At 35.9% G+C, this 17,597-nt stretch overlaps 1 protein-coding gene across 1 annotated transcript in view; it reads right to left on the reverse strand.

Moving 5' to 3' along the window:
• Positions 1-8,285: 8,285 nt before the first annotated feature.
• The window catches only part of LOC139980211 (uncharacterized), a 30,889-nt gene continuing 21,577 nt past the window's right edge, over positions 8,286-17,597 (reverse strand). Inside the window, exons 6-10 of the mRNA XM_071991710.1 lie at positions 16,188-16,941; positions 11,865-12,025; positions 10,881-10,957; positions 10,321-10,440; positions 8,286-9,647 (exon numbers count right to left, since the gene is read on the reverse strand). Coding sequence (XP_071847811.1) covers positions 9,456-9,647; positions 10,321-10,440; positions 10,881-10,957; positions 11,865-12,025; positions 16,188-16,941 — 1,304 coding nt within the window. The 3' untranslated portion in view covers positions 8,286-9,455. The remainder of the gene's footprint in view (positions 9,648-10,320; positions 10,441-10,880; positions 10,958-11,864; positions 12,026-16,187; positions 16,942-17,597) is intronic.

Below are 17,597 nucleotides of genomic sequence, written 5' to 3' on the forward strand. Positions count from 1 at the left end.
TTTGATATATATATATATATATATATTATATATGTATTATTATATGTATTGGAGTAGAAAAGCGACAATGAATCATTGGGTCAAAAAGAGTGTTTCGTATGAGAGGAAAAGGTTCACTTGTTTATCATAAATTTAAGAACTTTACAGGTTGAGCATTTATTTCTCTATTATATATATATTTTGTGGCTTGGTTTATATTTCTAGAAAAAAGGGACACACATCTGTACTATAGTTTTGCCTTTCATCTTGCCATTGTTTTTCATAATTGTACAGAAAAATATTTTCATTACCTATTGAAGTACAATTTACAACTAGAGCACGTTATTACTCATATATACCTCTGGATTACTATATGCACACATTTTTAAATGCAATGAATTAAAATTTTCAACCTGTACAAAGGTTGGACTGTGGCTTAGATTACTTTAAAGATTTTGCATCCGACAACAAAGTTTATTAAAGTCCGAAAGCAAAATGGGGGAATTCCTTATTATTAACTTTGTATAATAGTTCTTGTTACGTCACTTCCGGTATAAACACTATGCATATGTTACCACACAAATTAATGTTTAAGAAAAAAATAATATTATTATTATGCTCTATTTCAAAATACGGATAGAGAATGGAGTTAGGTTAAAGCAAAAATTGAAATTCTGAAAACTAAAATTCGTTGATGACGTCATCCCGTTAGTCCAAGGGGTGATAACTTCACCAAGTTATGTTGCTTTAACTCTATATAAGACAACAAATGATGACGTATAACACCATTAGTACTTCATGAGTTTTGTAATGTACAGGTCAAGAAAGGACGGTTCTCGAAAAATTTGTTAGAACTCAAGAACGAGTACCCGTTTTTGTCCTCACAACCCTGCACTTGTAGCCTACGTTTGCACTTGAACTGCAATTTTGGTCATGGTGATATTTTTCTATATAAAACTTATGTTACTGACTTATAAACATTGTTTTATCCTTAAAAGTTTTTTACCCAGTTTTTTAAATGCAGATGTTTGATCCGATAAAATTGATAAACTACGAAATTTTCTTTCTCTAACATGCATGCAATAAATTTGAAGAAAAAAAGCAACATATATTGTGTGCCCAGATTTATGTGTATAGCATAACGTGAAAGACTTAAAGTTATAGACACCACTAACATTGAAACTAATTCAAAACACCCCCTCCCCCACCCCTTCTCACATGCGCAATCTTGTATTCTATTATATTAGCTACAACCGATGACATTTCCCTTTGTTCTAACCCTTTGTTTGGACAACCAATGACTATTGTTCTCTATTGTTCGTCAACTGGTGACAGGAATTTCTTTTGTCCCATGTCACTGTCACCAGTTGTGAGGCCTAGACATGTACACACAGACGCACTGTTTAATGAAGAATACAGAGGATGGTTTTGGTCTGTTTTAATTATGTTTTGCCATCCGAATGAACTCGTTTCTAGCAGTCGCATTGATAGTGTCTAATAGGACGTTGAAGTCTATACTCAAAAATTTAGAAGTATACTTTGTAATACTTTGTTATTCTAAGTTTGTCTTTTTGCGATATAACGTGATACTATACTGGGACAGCGTAAGTTATATGTGGCAGAACTCTTCGCATCACTATTAAAATATGATGCAACGAATGTTAGTCTAGATACAATGTAATAAACTTTACTGAGGATCTTCGAGATATGATTGTTGAATGTTAGACTTTCATCAATACATACCCCTAATTAGTCATTTTTTGTTGTCTTTTCAACTTCGGGACCATGCAGTTTCATTCGTTGTGATTTAGATGACAAGAGACCTCCATGTTTAATATTCTTGCTTGCAAAAGACATTTCTTTAGATTTTTTAGGGTTAAGCAACAAATTTTCCTGTCACAAGTAGCAACAAGGCCAGTGACAGAACGCTGATAAAGTAATTGATCCATAGCAAAGGAATGTTTTTGAAATTTTACTCATAATGGCAGTATCATCAGCAAACCTTGTGACAGGTGAAATATGCTCATTTGATCTTAAAATTCAGCTGTATATACGTTGAACAAAATAGCAGATAATGGACTTCCTTGAAGGAACACCAACCATTATTTGTGATTGTTCTGACAACCCCCTTATCTAATTGTATCTGTCTAGAGACCACCCACTAAGAAAATGTGCCAACCAATGCATTAAACAAGAATCAGTAATAAATTGAGATGGATCTTTAACCAGCATATTTGGTAGCACACTATTAATATTTATTACGTATGATACATATCCATACGCACACACACCACATACACGCACTCACACTCATACACACAAAAAGAGAAAGAGAAATAGAACAAGGAAAGAACATTCTGTAGCGTCATGCCACCTGGCACAATAATGAAGGTTTGTTTACATTTATTGATCTCATTGTGACGAATCCCTGGTTGACCATTGAGTGTAAACCTTTGTTCCGTAAGCATTTCGAAAGTGACCATAATTGAAAAGAGTGGATATTGAACCATATTTTCTGAGTGGATATTGAACCATATTTCTCTCTTTGTCGGGGAGTAAAGAAGATTCTAAGCTTTATTATTCGTTGTTTTGGTTTTGGTTTATATGAAGAACTTCATTTCTGATGGAAAATACACTCGAAAATCCACTTGACCTTGTGGTACGATATATTCAACACTCGATATATTCAACACTCAATAGCTATACAGGGATTGCTCGTATAAACTTGAAAAGAATCATTCTAAGATACAATACACAATAGTCAACCGTCAACCAGGAAAACGACCGAAGATGGTTTTGACGAGAGACAGTAAAATATCCACACGATGAGCAGAACAAAATCAACAATCTAAAAATCAAATTGTGCTAATAAAACTCAGGCTGTGTTAACCATCTAATATTTATAGCAAAAATATATATTCTCTTTTAAACTTTTTTTCTTTCGTAACTTTTCTAAAGAAAAGAAGTAAACGTAAAAATTGTGTTTGTACTACACAAACACATTGGTACCTCGTGGTTGTTTGGTGTTTCTAGAAGTGTTGGGGTTACATGCGGTATTACAGACTCCTGGTAACCGAGTGAACATTAACTTCTGCCTCTCTCTCCACCTCTCTCTCTAGAGCTCTGCTCTAGAGCAGGTCCACTCATGGATTTGCCAGTCTCCAGTTGACACGATCTTGAGCCAGCCGTTCCATCTCATGGTAGCTTCTACCGCCACTTTAATAATTCAACAATGACTTTTTCTTTTGTCCTCTTGGTCGGCTTCCCTGCAATCTACCATTCACAACCTCCTTCGATAATCCTTCTCCCCTCAAGATATGTCCCATCCAAAGTCCGCTGTCTCACTTGTAAAACCTTAATTATATTCCTCTCCTCTCCGGCCATTCTGTGTACCTCTTCATTGCTCTAATAATGTCTCCAGTTTAATTTCATCATCTTTCTCCAGACCGCACAACTCAAAACTTTCCAGACGCCTCTTCTCGGCAGGTTTGATTGTCGGCCACTTCTGCCATCCCTATAGGAAAGAAAATATTAAAATGATTTGGGGGAACCTTAACCCTTTCAGGTGATATATGTACATCACACCATTCAATCATTTTGCTATCAACAGCTAGTCAAATTTAAAGCATTTTTTTACCTCATTGATGTATCGGAATATCTTTCTCTATCGACAGATCTTCTTTAATGAGTTGCGCCATCTCTTTATTTACGGCTCTGGTAGAGAGGGATGGAAGTAGATGGCGCTATTGACTTATACCTATATGGTTGCTCCCCATGTCTCTTATCCACTCTTTCATATACCAGCCAACTTCAAACAGGTATACCGGTAAGACGATAGCTGTATAGAAATATGAGAAAGGGAAGTTGACATCATGTAAAGTGTCGATTCCATAATGCAATGGGAGTAAAAGGTCAACCATTGTCAAGAATTCGTCCAAAATGGAACTTACAGAAGTGGGTCTTTTTTTTGGCATTGTTTCGGTCATCATCATCATCAATTTTGTTTAGCTTGGAAGTTGAAGAGGATGAAATAAACTACTAAGTGAATGTAATATAAGACTTTATTTTTCCCTAGAAATTTCAAAGTGAAGTAGGAAGATTCTGCAGCGAGAGCTGGCAGAAATGGTTGGGGTGTACTATGCTAAACTTTGACCTCTTCTAGCTCAGAATCTAAACGGTCATGGGCGACGGTATATTTATCCAAGCCTTCAGCCATATCATATGGTGGGTAGTACATGTGAGTTGAAAAACTTTTATCTATGCTCTAAGGTAAAGTGACTAATTACTGTGTACGTCAATGGAGCAATTAACACTTGCACTGAAGCTTTGTTAATATGCCAAAACAAATAGTGGCAGGTAATATAATAATCCAAAAAATATGTCAAAGCAAGTTCGCCTGAAGGTAGTCAAATGTTTAACTGTCTTTGTTGTAAAGATATTCATAAATGAATATTATTAATATAGTTGTTCTTTTATAAGACTGATGATCCTTGCCGTTATTTCAATTCCACCGGAGACAAATATGTCACCAGGACCCATCTTTAAATATTCATTTTTTCGTTAGTATACCATGGAAATGAAAATTCTTCATCCCACATTTCCGTAGGGTTCCATTTCACCCCGGGTTCCCGGGGTTAACTTGGTGGGAAGGTACCCCAGGGTGAGCACTTGTGTTTCGCAGGCCCCTGGAACCAAAGGTCACAGGGGTAACATTGAATTAACATGGACACTTCAAAGGCTCAAACTTAGAGGGAAAGTACCCCAGGGTGAACCCTTGTGTTTCGCAGGCCCCTGGAACCAAATGTCACAGGGGAAACATTGAATTGACATGGACACTTCACAGGCTCAAACTTAGAGGGAAGGTACCCCAGGGTGAACCCTTGTGTCAAAGGTCAAATTTATTTTTTCTTGCTATAACTCCAAGGGGAAACGTTGAGCCAACATAGAACCTTCAGGTATAAGGTTTTTTCCTTCACAGGTTTCTTCCTTCGATTGTGTAGCTTAAAAATAAATTTGTTCATTTGAAACCAGTGTTTGCTGGCGATAAGATATGCAACTCCGTGGATTGCCAACTTGTTCGTTTATGATTTCACTTTATTAATTTCATTTTTTAGAATTCCTTAAATCAACAAAAATTCTATCTACATAACTTTGTGAATCTCCAAAAAATACTTGAGAAAACAAAAGAATAAAGAAAACATTAACCATTGTTTGGCAGTCAACGATGCACATATAACAATAGGGTTGTAACTTTTATACAATGAAGACAATGAAACAAAACACTACTATGTAAGAATATTCTAGTGAACCTGACACTGACACTGAACCTGACACTCCTACCCCCATAATCTACTTTCTTCTTTTGCCATTACCCTCCAATTCAAAAGGTAGATTCTTCACGGTGGAAGTATCCCGCCCATATAATCTTTTCCTTTTGCCCAATGTACTAAACTATGAGCTGACGCTAATAAAACGTTGGCTCAACATAAATAAAATATCACTTCCTCATCCTCCCTCCCTCAAAGACGAAAATATATACATATACATGTATAAATATAGATGTGTGTATATAAGTATATGTATATATATACATACGACATATACAGATATATATATATATATATATATGTCGTATGTATATATATACTTATATACACACATCTATATTTATACATGTATATGTATATATTTTCGTCTTTGAGGGAGGGAGGATGAGGAGGGAGGATATATATATATATATATATATATATATATATAACTATATATATATATATATATATATATACACATACGATATATACAGATATATATATATATATATCTATATATGTATATATACATATATATATATATATATTGATATATATATATTGATATATATATTGATATATATATTGATATATATATATATATATATATATATATATATATATATATATATATATATATATATTGTGTTTCCTTCACAGCGTCACCACTTACACACATTCATACACCCATTCATACACACACACTTTAAACAACAAAGCTTGCTATATATCTCTGGATCTTGTTCATTTACAGCTAACCCTCTCACATCCCTGCTTAATTAATTTTCACATACATCCCTGGTTGTAAGAATCTTAAAAAAAAAAATCCTTGAAATATAGTATAACCTCAGAAACAACAAAATGGTTCAACTCAAAACGCTGTATAAAAGTATTCAAAGCCTAACATTGCAGATTTAAAATACAGAATGCGTAGATGTTCTAATGTCCAGCTACCATTAAGTCTGCATGGGATGGAGTTGTTTTGAAACGGGGGAAAACAAACAACACTTTCTTGTACTTGCCAGGTTGAGAGCATTCAATAACTGTGGATGAAATATACTAAATCTAACATCCATCCTTCAAAAATTCCTCTTTGGGTTTATATTTTTTTTAAAGTTATACCATGAATATGAATCAATTAAAACATTAATGAATAAAATATATAATTATACTGTGTCTTTAGAAACCACAAAAACATATGAAAGCAATCAGAATTTATGAAAAGAATATATCATCTACGTCATAATTTAATTTACTAATTTCTGTGACAAAATTGTGATGGTAGTGTGCTATATAATGCCACTACAATGTGACCTATAAAGTCAGACATTTAATTCCACTCACTATGAAATATAAATACAGACCAAAAAAAGAAGCCCCCCCCCCCCAAAAAAAAACAAAAAATAAAAGAAAACAAACAAATAACAAAGAAACAGCAATTTAACCTATTAATATTTAAAGCATCATTTTCCCATATTTCTTGATAATCCAGTAATCACAAATTTAACCAAACTACAGGAATTTATACTATAAAGTGGCAAACACATCACCACCATATCACCAAAATTAGACGTCATTTTAAATAATGGTAGAAATCACCCAAAGGTCAAAACATCAATACAAATAGATGCCTGACTTTATAGCAATCATTGACAAATATTGTGAAATCTTGCACAGCCAGCATGTCAAATGAAATGATGTTAAATTGATGTTAAATTCCTCACTTTCGTCACAAAATAAAATGTGCTGATAACGTACACGATACTATAAGTGGGCAATGTTATTATATGAAAGACATGACAAATTAAGCATCATGACAATAAAAAAATCATATGAATACTGCTTTTCATCAATGCATGTGACAGGTGCAAATTGTGAAGGGAAGGGAGGGGAGTGTGTAACCCACCTTTTCAACCTCACACAAAAATTCAAGTTGTAGTTTATGAAACACAACCTTGTTTTCGCACCTGGGGGAGGATGCTGTTATACCCATTGTATATTAGGTGTTAACCTCAACGATCCCCAGACCCCCCTCCCCCTCCTCCTTTATAAAATTTGTCACTATCATACTAGTGTAATACAAAGGCTCATGCAGAGAATAAATGTACTTTTTGTCAACTAAAGAGAATTACTGTTTTTTTCCCAGTATATAATGAACAAAAAACATCAAAACTGCTACATAAAAAAGTGAGAACTAAATTACTTTTATACTCAGTGGGCAACATAACAATAATAAAAGAAATGAAGATCACATTAAAAAGATAATAAGTAATAAATCAAATCTGTAACATAACTGATTGTTATAAGCATGAGAAATGATTATAACAATAAACCCATTGATTATTATGCAGCATTTTAACTATTAAAGATGAAATATTACTCCCAAGAAAACAATTCATGTCATCATTGGTTCTAGGGGAGGGAACTTCCCCTAAATAAAAAAAATATCTGAAACAGGAAAACATAAGATAAACTAAGGCAAGTTGCATTATAGCATATCCTGAAAGAGTCATACGACATTTGCTTCCTTTACTATTAGAACTGGATTCTTTAAAACAAGTTCTGATTAAAAATCTCAAAGAAAGGTTCAGTGTTTCATTTGCTACTTTTATTTTTTTATAGTACTTGACCAATTTTTGTTTTGGCTAAGATATAATGGACCATAGTTAACATTCATTTTAACATTAGGGACATGTTTACTTTGAAAAAAGTCAAAAGTAAAGGCATGTCTTTAATTCTGGGTTAGCCAAGCCAACTTTCAGTGCCATTGTAATTGTTCAGCCTCTTCGAGAAAACATGGGTTTATTTCCAAAGTTTTCTCGTACTAAAAACATAACCAAAGAAATATATTTATCTATCTATCTCTCTCTCTCTCGCTATATATATATATATATATATATAGATATACATATATATAGATATAATATATATAGATATAAATATATAAATATATATATATATATATGTATATATGTATATATATATATATATATATATATATATATATATATATATATATATATATATTTGAAATGGCAATGAGTTGGAAAATCCAGAAAATTGAAAAAACTTCTAGCCCCCACTGGGATATTATGTATGTATATATATATACATATATATATAATTGAAAACGTAATAAGTTGGAAAATTTAGAACAGTGAAAAAACTTCCAGCCTCCACCAGGATTCGAACCCGGGCCTCCCGCTTTATATGCTGACACCATAACCAACTAGGCTATGGACGCTGATTGTATGTCCAGAGGTTCGAAACCGGTAAGGAAGATCGTAATTCATATTTATATTACTTGATTACTGCTTTCTTAACATTTGATTTAATTTCCAAAGATTCTGTCACTGAAAGACAACACATGATGATCTGTTAGATACTTTTATGCACATGTATCCTTCTCTGCATGACTTTAGAAGCTGAGTTCAACCACCAATAGTAGTACATAAGTAAGACTTAATCCTCTTAAACGTACCTAAAATCCAAGCAAACTAGTTGACGAGTTGCATGTAAAATAACGATAATATTACAACACATAAATCGTCACTACAGAAGATTTTTCTGACTTTCACCTACCAGCCACTTTGGGTGGTAAAACTTAGAAGGGCTTACCGAGAGAGGGCAGTGCTCAATAGTTTATCCAGTGTAACATACACAACCATGCAAGAATGCAGTTGTTGTGAGGAGATAGGGGAGGTTGTGAGGAGATAGGGAGGTGCGTGTTAAAGTAAATTCTTAACTTACTGAACTATTTAACGCTGTAGCCTTTTCTTTTTCAGCCTTTTCTGTCTGATAACGCCAAACTTCGGTACTCATCAAAACATTTAAGTATTACACTTGTTACCTTCAGTAATAAAATGTCATGACATTTATATATATATATAATTGTGTTTATCCAGTCACAGCACAATTGGGCAAACATCTACGCAGAAAACTTAATGCTGTAGTGTTTCGTTTTACCGTATTTTAACATTATTGAAATACAACGATTTATGAATGCATAGTCTGATACTTATAACGAGATACACTAACAGTTTGACACTAAACAGGATTAAAAACTGGATTTTGCCCATCTTTTGATGTTTTTACTGCATGTTTTGAATATTTATGGTATTTATAGATGAAATTTAATATCCCTGAATTAATATCTCCACAGTGGAGTTAATCTAATAGGACAAAATCCTCCGAGGCTGTTACTGGTGAGATGAGTTTGCCATCTTCGTTCACGTGTCGGACTCGAAGGTATCTCTCGTTTCTCGTCGAGGTCTCGTGTTGGGCATTCCACTCTCGACAGCGCCCCTCCCTGATGATGAACATTGGGTAATCTTTACCACTTCCGGGTGGATTGATCACCTAGAGAGATAGCAAGAGCATAAAAAAATACATTTACATTATTTTTGTGAATTTAAGGAAAAGATGATACTGAACAATATAAAAAAAATATGATATAAAAAAAAAATACGTTCTTGTATCATTTCCCTGACCCATTATATTGCCTATTAAAACCTATATAAATATATTCATTACATATGTATTTTTAATACATAAAGACTTAATACATTTGAGAGGTGGGTGGGGTTTTCCCCTTTTTTCAACTCTGAAAGAAAGACTATTTTGGCATTGTTATTAAGAAGACAAAAACGTTTGATGAAAACAGATTGGTATATTACAACATACTCAGAAAAATGATATCATGCTCAATAATTCAAACATGGTAAAAATTCAAAACAAAACAAGCCCCTCTTTTTTATTTGTACCTGGCAATAATCCACAAAATCAGAGGTATTGACAAAGTTTCATTTTCTTGAAACTTCTGGCAACTCTTGAATCTGTTAACATGCTAACAATTAGGACTGAGATCTACAACGAATTTCTGCAACAAACAGATGGAAGCATTTAAATACTCTTTGAGTCTGATTCCACAGACGACTAAGGCAAAAATACATTCTAGGCACAGGAGAATGTAGTGCTAAGGTTGTGAGGAGACAGGTAAGAGAGGAGCGAGCAAATGTAAGAGAGTCTTCACCTGTTGGATCTCGATGCAGAATTTATCAAAGTCTTCCCTGGTTTTGAGGTAGAAACCAATCGTACAGCTTGGATCCATCTTGGTTATTGCCATTTTTCTTGGCGACATGCAATGGAAAGTCTGAAGGAAATAAACAAAAACAAAAAAAACCCTATAATTTCATGATTTATAGATTCAATCCATCTTGAATGTAAAATCTATATTACTTGCAGTCCAAAAATGCATGTTACCAGCATGCCCGTTTATCTGTCTAAATGCAATACATACGTACTGTAGACAGGTAAACTGGGCATGAAGGAAAGTAAAAAGTTACGATACGCAATTTCTTTTTTTTTGTGGGGGGGGGGTACTTTTTCTTTTAAATATATTTTTGACATTGAAATAACAGTTGTGCTCTTATGTGACACTGTCATCCTCCCCTCCCCCTTTCCTTCTTGGAGTGATTCTGGCGGTATATCAAAGTTCACATTCCACTTGAACTAATTTCTCGGTAAAGGACATAAAAAAAGGGATTGTATAAATATTTACTTAGATGACAAAAATATTTCTCAATTTCTTACCCAAATTGGAAAATCTTTCTCTTTCATGTCAACTACCGATTGACAGTAGTGAGGGTCCAGATGGATCAATTTCTCATCTGAAATGGAAAAAAAAGGTCAAAGGTCGATTCGAGACTCAAGCAAAATGATACCTATTAATTACCCTTTCTCAACCACTGATGCTTGAGCAGTAGTCGCTTCTAATGTGTTACGGGCAACAATGCCACTCACTGATTTTCCCTTAATACTTGAGTCTTTCTACTTGGAAGGAACCACAAAAAGTTAAAAAGAAAACCCCAAGAGGGTATGGCAGGGGTGAAAACCACTCCAGAGGGTAGGCATTTTCTACGCCCGTAATCATTGATTTCCTTACCTTTGGTCCTTTGTGCTGTGTACTTTCTTTATAAAAAAACAACCAACACAGGATTTCTTGTTACCATTCTGCATGTTTGACTTTAATTTAACTATTACTTATTATATCACATAAAAAGACAGAACAGAGACTGGGAAATATCAAACTTTGAAAATAGCGCAGATACTTTGGGCTATAATGGGATTGGAACCAGCAGTGACCAGAACTAGTGAAAAACTGATTACCTCTCGAAATCCCTGTTCTGCCACTTTCTGAGTTGTATCCAGAGAAACTGGGGCATTTTCCTTGGTTACACGGTATGCAAGGTACTGTACTGTGGCTTCTGACGGGCACCCCAAGCAAAGAAATGGCTATATAGGGATCGCCACTATCTAAGGGCTGGGTAGCTCAGTTGGTAGAGCAATGGGCTTGTTATCCCCAGGGGAACAAGTCAGAATCCCTTTCCTACCCCCAAATTTTGTTGCCCATTTCAAGTTAATATATATTTATTTATATTTATTACGATTCTAAACCTTATCAATTACTGCTGCTCCTCTATACATCGGTTCAATATGCTCGATGTGTTACAAAACAAACAAAACATGATGACAAAGACCTACTTGACCAACAATGACCACCAGGTGTTTTTTTACCTTGAAAGCCCACGAAGTAGAGGGAGTGCTTTGGTTTGCCCCCGATGATGCCAATACAGTTGGTCATCGAGAAGAGTGATTGGATGGGGCGGATGTAGATGTTGTTGACCTCTTCACCACCGAGACGGACCGGGACGAGTATAATCACCGCACACCAGTCACTGCAACGACAGAAAACGGACAAACGGTCAATATCGGTATATTCAATGAGAGATACATCACCAATAACTCTGGGTTTTTTCCTTGGTGTTTTATTTTCAAGATGAATACGTAAGTTTGGCTGCAGCTGTTAGTGACAAGACCAACATCAGCCCCACTTCTTGAACAGGTATTTGTAACTCTGATGAGAGGGTGGTACTGTAGGTAAATTACATGACACTGATGAAACATTTTCTCTCCTTGAGCGCCCCTACGGGTGGATATGCGCGCGTTATAGAATCACCATTACTACAGTAGTATATTATTCATAAGTTACAGACTTCCTCTAAACTGCCGTACTTTTTTCGCAGACAGACTTGGAATACAAGTACTGTACTGCGCCTCAGCATTCCTGAGTACAGGTAGATTTTTCATTTGCTTGGACAACTACCAGTACTTCAGCTTGTACTAGTATCCATAGTACATTTCCAACATGCCCTGAGTATGAGTACAACTGCAGTACAATTCCATTACAGTTAAGTACCCGCAACTTGAGAAAATATGAGTCACAGTTAATATGAGTTCTAGAAGCCTGCTACGTTGTGACAATGTCACAGGTGATTACTGTAGTCAATTTGTTTTGTTCATTGAAACTTACATGAAATAAATACTCAATATATAAATATGTGTATCTCTCTATATATATACATACGAATATATATAATTGAATTCATAGTGAGTCGAAAAATCCAGAACAGTGAAAAACTTCCAGCCTCCTCCAGGATTCGAACCCAGGCCTCCCTCTTTATATGCCGACACCCTAACCACTAGGCTATGGACGTTGATTGTATGTGCAGAGGTTCGAAACCGGTAAAGAAGGTCGTAAATCCACTGTAGGCATATGTACAAATATATATATACAGTATATATATATAGTAAAAAAACAATTTGGAATCATGACTCTGTGATGTTAGTAGTCCCCATACATGGAGTTGCTGTACTGACATATTTTTTCATCTCAATACTGTATTAGGTACTGTATCTATGACAAGTATGATGTACAGTAATTTACTGATTGTGAAAATCAGTAATATCAAACTTAATTTTAAGTCAGTCAAAAAACAAACAGAAAGTATTAATTAATCACTGATGTATAACTCAACACAAGTGAAAACAAGGAAACAAGAATTGACAAGCTCTTGACAGTAACAAGCCTGCAGGGTTTGGCCCTCTTACACAGGAGGAGGAACAGGAAGTTAATAATACACAACTATATATAAAGTAAAAACCTGCAATCATATCTGGTTAATGATTGTAAGAAACAAAAACTGACGAGCACACCAAAGTAATCAGTTTTGTTAATAACTTCAACACTGATCCACTCAAAATGCACAATATTTTTTTTTTTTAAATATACAAGGGGTTACAGAAATATGATCATAGTTTTTAAAAATAAATATGACATAATTATCAGGCACTTTCCGAGTACCATGTACTTGTTCCTACACTCTCCTGTATAACTCGGATTGGTCATACTGTACAAAGAATATTGCTTTCACATAAACGGTTAAATATTTGCGAGAAAGTTTTAAAAATCAACTCAATTGCCATAACACAACCATTTCCTTTACCATTTTTTAAAGATTTCAACATACAGTCCGGTAACATTGCTGGATTCCCGCAATTTATCAGTTTTCTCTTAGGAGGAATTTCCCGCAACGGTTCCTGGTACTTCCCGAAACTTGCACCATGACTGTAGTTACAAAACTTGCCAATAAGGAGCCAGATACTATCAAGTTTTGTCGATTTTTGTAAGGAGTTATGTGATCGGTCAAATAAAACACTGGCTTCGTTAGTGCCGCACTGCACAGTGTGTATTGGTCGCAATGGTCGACCATGTGTACTGCACTGTATGTACTATATGTGCGCTAAATCTTGGTACGGGAACATGTACGTACATCTAACTACTAACATTTTTGAAATTCCCACCCCCCACTCCCCCAAAAGTATTATGGGATCCCCCTCCCCCTTTTCAACATCCTAGCAATAGCACTGGTGGAATACCAGTTGCAGTACAGTAAACACTATAAAGTGGTACACTGCCTGACCCAAAAAATTCCCCAACCTCAGAATATCCATTCAAGCCACTTCCCTTTGTTTCCATGTGTAGTACTGGTGATATGCACTGTAACTTCTATTTGTATACTAGCTATGTCACTCTTGAGAACCAGACAGTGTTTACAGTAACAATTCTAGTTCCTTGTTGTCAGCTGATAAACAGTAACGTAACCTGAGATAAGTCATATCAGTTACACAACCGTAATGTAATCTCTGAGAGAGATTACACAACCATAGTTGCGTCTAAAGTGCATAACCTCAAAAATCAAAAGCAATCTGCTGCATTCCATCGCTTAAATTGTTTTTTTTCGTTGAAGATGGAAACCCTTGTGTGTACAGTCCACCAGTGTCACTTATATGGTGACTGGTGACAATATTGGTGACTGTCACATGTCACATGACGAATACATAATATCAAGTACTGAAGCAAAGCTTTGTGTAGAGTTATTTGGTAGGAGACGATCAGATTTGAAACAACACCAGCTCATTTTAGATGTAGGAAGTCACTTTTTAAATTGAACTGTCTAAATCTAAATGCAAACATTCATCTGCCTCAGTTTTTGTTAACATCTTTCAAAACTGACGAAAACCTTCTAAACATCCAGGAAAGCATGTGACTTCTGTCAATGATGTAATGATTTATTTACAAAAGTCACAAGACTTGGCTGACGTGTTATAAACCTGATGCGGTACCTGTTATTAGCAATTAACACTAAATGATTAATCTTGCGGTCATTAAGCAATAGTACCGTTCAGTTTAATGAGGAATCATTTCCTGAAACTGGAAACTGTCACACACAGCCAGAACAAAGATTAACGACCTGTGAAAGGTGTAATGTTACAATGTATTTAACAGCAAAAAATATCACACCTGTTTTTAAGTCAAAATAAAATAGAAATGTTAGCAAACTGCTTATCCACTAGAGAGCCTGTGTAGGAGAATGTGTAAAAGTAAGTTGGCCTGACGTTTCGATCCTAGCAGGATCTTCTTCAAAGGCTAAATGACAAGTAACAGTACTTAACAGACTGAACAAAAACACGCAGAATACAGACAGGTTAATGAGCATGTGAACACAAAGAGATAGATGTAAGGGGATTAGTAGACAAGGGATGGAGAGAAGAAAGGAAAAAACCGAACGTCAGGCCAACTTAATTTTACACTGTAATTAAGTCCTCTACAAAAGAGAAAATCTATGGATTTCTCTGAAACGCAGACTTATACTGTAAGTAGTGTGCATATGCAGTTATAACTATTGTCTCGTCATTATTAAATACAGATGAGGAGAAAGGCCAGAGGGGCGGTGGGTGGGGGGGGAAGGAAGGCGGGGTTTGTTTATCTCCCATCTTTTTAGCCTCACACAAAGAATACAAAAGTGGTTATAATCCCTAAACTTTGCATTTAGACATAATGGTAGGTTGATTTGTAAACTTAAGTTCCCAAAACCGCCTACATGGGATTTGATCTCAACAATCTCAGGGGGACATCCCTCCTTTATAAAATCCTGGAACCGTGTCTGAAATCTAAGGGAATTTGTTTTTCTGGGCTAGAGAAATTTAAGTTTGTGTATCTCAACGAGGAAGTTAAAGTAATATTACCTCATTGAACCAAAAAAAAACGTATCACATTATAATTTTTCATTATTACCAGGCCAGAGGGGCAAGGGGGGGGGGGGGTTTAGCCTAATACAAAAAATACAAAAGTGGTTATTATCCCTAAACTTTGAATTTGGACATAATGGTAGGTTGATTTTACAGTCTTAATATTTCCCAGAATGCACCATTTGTTTTGTAAAATTTGGTTCCGAAAACATCCTAAATGGGATTGGACTTTGACAATCTCAGGGGGACATCCGTTCCTTATAAATCCTGGACCGGTGTCTGATATCTAAGGGTATTTGTTTTTTCTGGGTGCGAGAAATTTAAGTTTGAGTGTAGCAACGAGGAAGTTAAAGTTAATATTACCTCATTGAACCAAAACAACAACCGTATCATGTGATAATTTCCCGACCTAGTTCCTCGTCCTTATTACCCTCTATGACATAATAATTTGCAAAGCTGTAAAGTTACCTGGAATATTCTTCCTCCGTGGGGCTGTTGCTGTTGTTACTGTGAGTTGCTTCACCATCGTTCTCTTCTTTTCCTGTCTTCTTTATCTCTTCCTCACGAGTGGCTTCCTTTTCACTTTCTGAAAGATCTCTGTCGTTTCTACGGTCCGTTGAGCCGGCTTTCGTCTCCGACTTGTCCGCACCGGCCCGACCGGTGGATATCGACGGTCCTTCGTCTGTCCGTCCATCCGTCTCGTCGGCTGTTTCTTTCTCACCCACCGATTGTTTTAGTACTGCACCCAGTCCATCGTCGGACCTCTCCACTTTGGACGCTGGGTCCCGATATGAATTTACCGTGTCGGCAGTGTCGTTCAAGCTTAGTCCGTCTTGATCGTTTCCTCGACTGTTACTTGAATACTTGTCCCATTCGGAATCAAACTGCCGTAGGACTGTTTCGAAAGAATCCTCGCTTGCAATTGTTTCTTTGTCGACGCCACTCCCGAAGGATGAGTTTCTCTCTTCCGTCGTACCGAAAGAATCTTCTTCATTATTGCACGTCCTTGTTCCAGTCTCATCTCCGACTACCGCAAAAGAACTTGAAGAACTCTGCTGGTGCAGCAACTCTTTCCTCTCTGCAGAAGAATGCTTGCTCGTTTCTCGCGACGGATCCCCCGTGCCGCTCCCGACAGAGTCCCTTTCGGGAACGTCGTGGTAGATGGGTTTCACCAACTTCTTCCTCTTCCTGGTGCAGAGATCGATCACATCTTGTTTGTAAACTGCAAAGAATATAACAAACATTGTTATTAAACATTATTAGTTCTATGTATCAAGAATGACTACAATACAAGCTTTTGGGACTTTATTTATAAAAACCGATTCCTTTTTTTTTCTATAAGACAGATTTTTGTCTTGACACATCTTCTTGGTTTCTGAGTTTACCTCTGACAACAATCTTTATTTATTAAACAGCCAACTCTGTAGAAGTTAAGTCTGCTACATTGTAAACTTTTGTACACCTCCTCCTTCTCAATATACACATAAATAATGCCAGGCCTTTAAGGAGGATTTCTTCTGGAGTGGTGCGTTCACCGAAGACCCGGACCTTTTCATTGAACACCATCACAGAGGAGGGGGTCGATTCTTGTATAACTCCCCATTCCCAATCTCGCTCCCACCTCGACCCGAATAACATGACTTGTCCAAGCTGGTTGAGAACATGCAATCTCTCTAAAATGCTCTTAAATGCACAAATCCCCTGCAAATAAATTTATAATATAGCTTATTTCCTCTCATACGGTATCCCACTTCTTAACAGATTTGAGCACTGAGTGTTCCACGTAGCTGATAAAAAAAAATGCCCACTAACCTAGAATTGAAAGGACATGAATAACAATGTTTAAACAACTTGATCTCCAGATTTCGTATGCAACAG

Source organism: Apostichopus japonicus, chromosome 2, assembly GCF_037975245.1.
Source record: "Apostichopus japonicus isolate 1M-3 chromosome 2, ASM3797524v1, whole genome shotgun sequence".
Lineage (NCBI taxonomy): Eukaryota > Metazoa > Echinodermata > Holothuroidea > Aspidochirotida > Stichopodidae > Apostichopus > Apostichopus japonicus.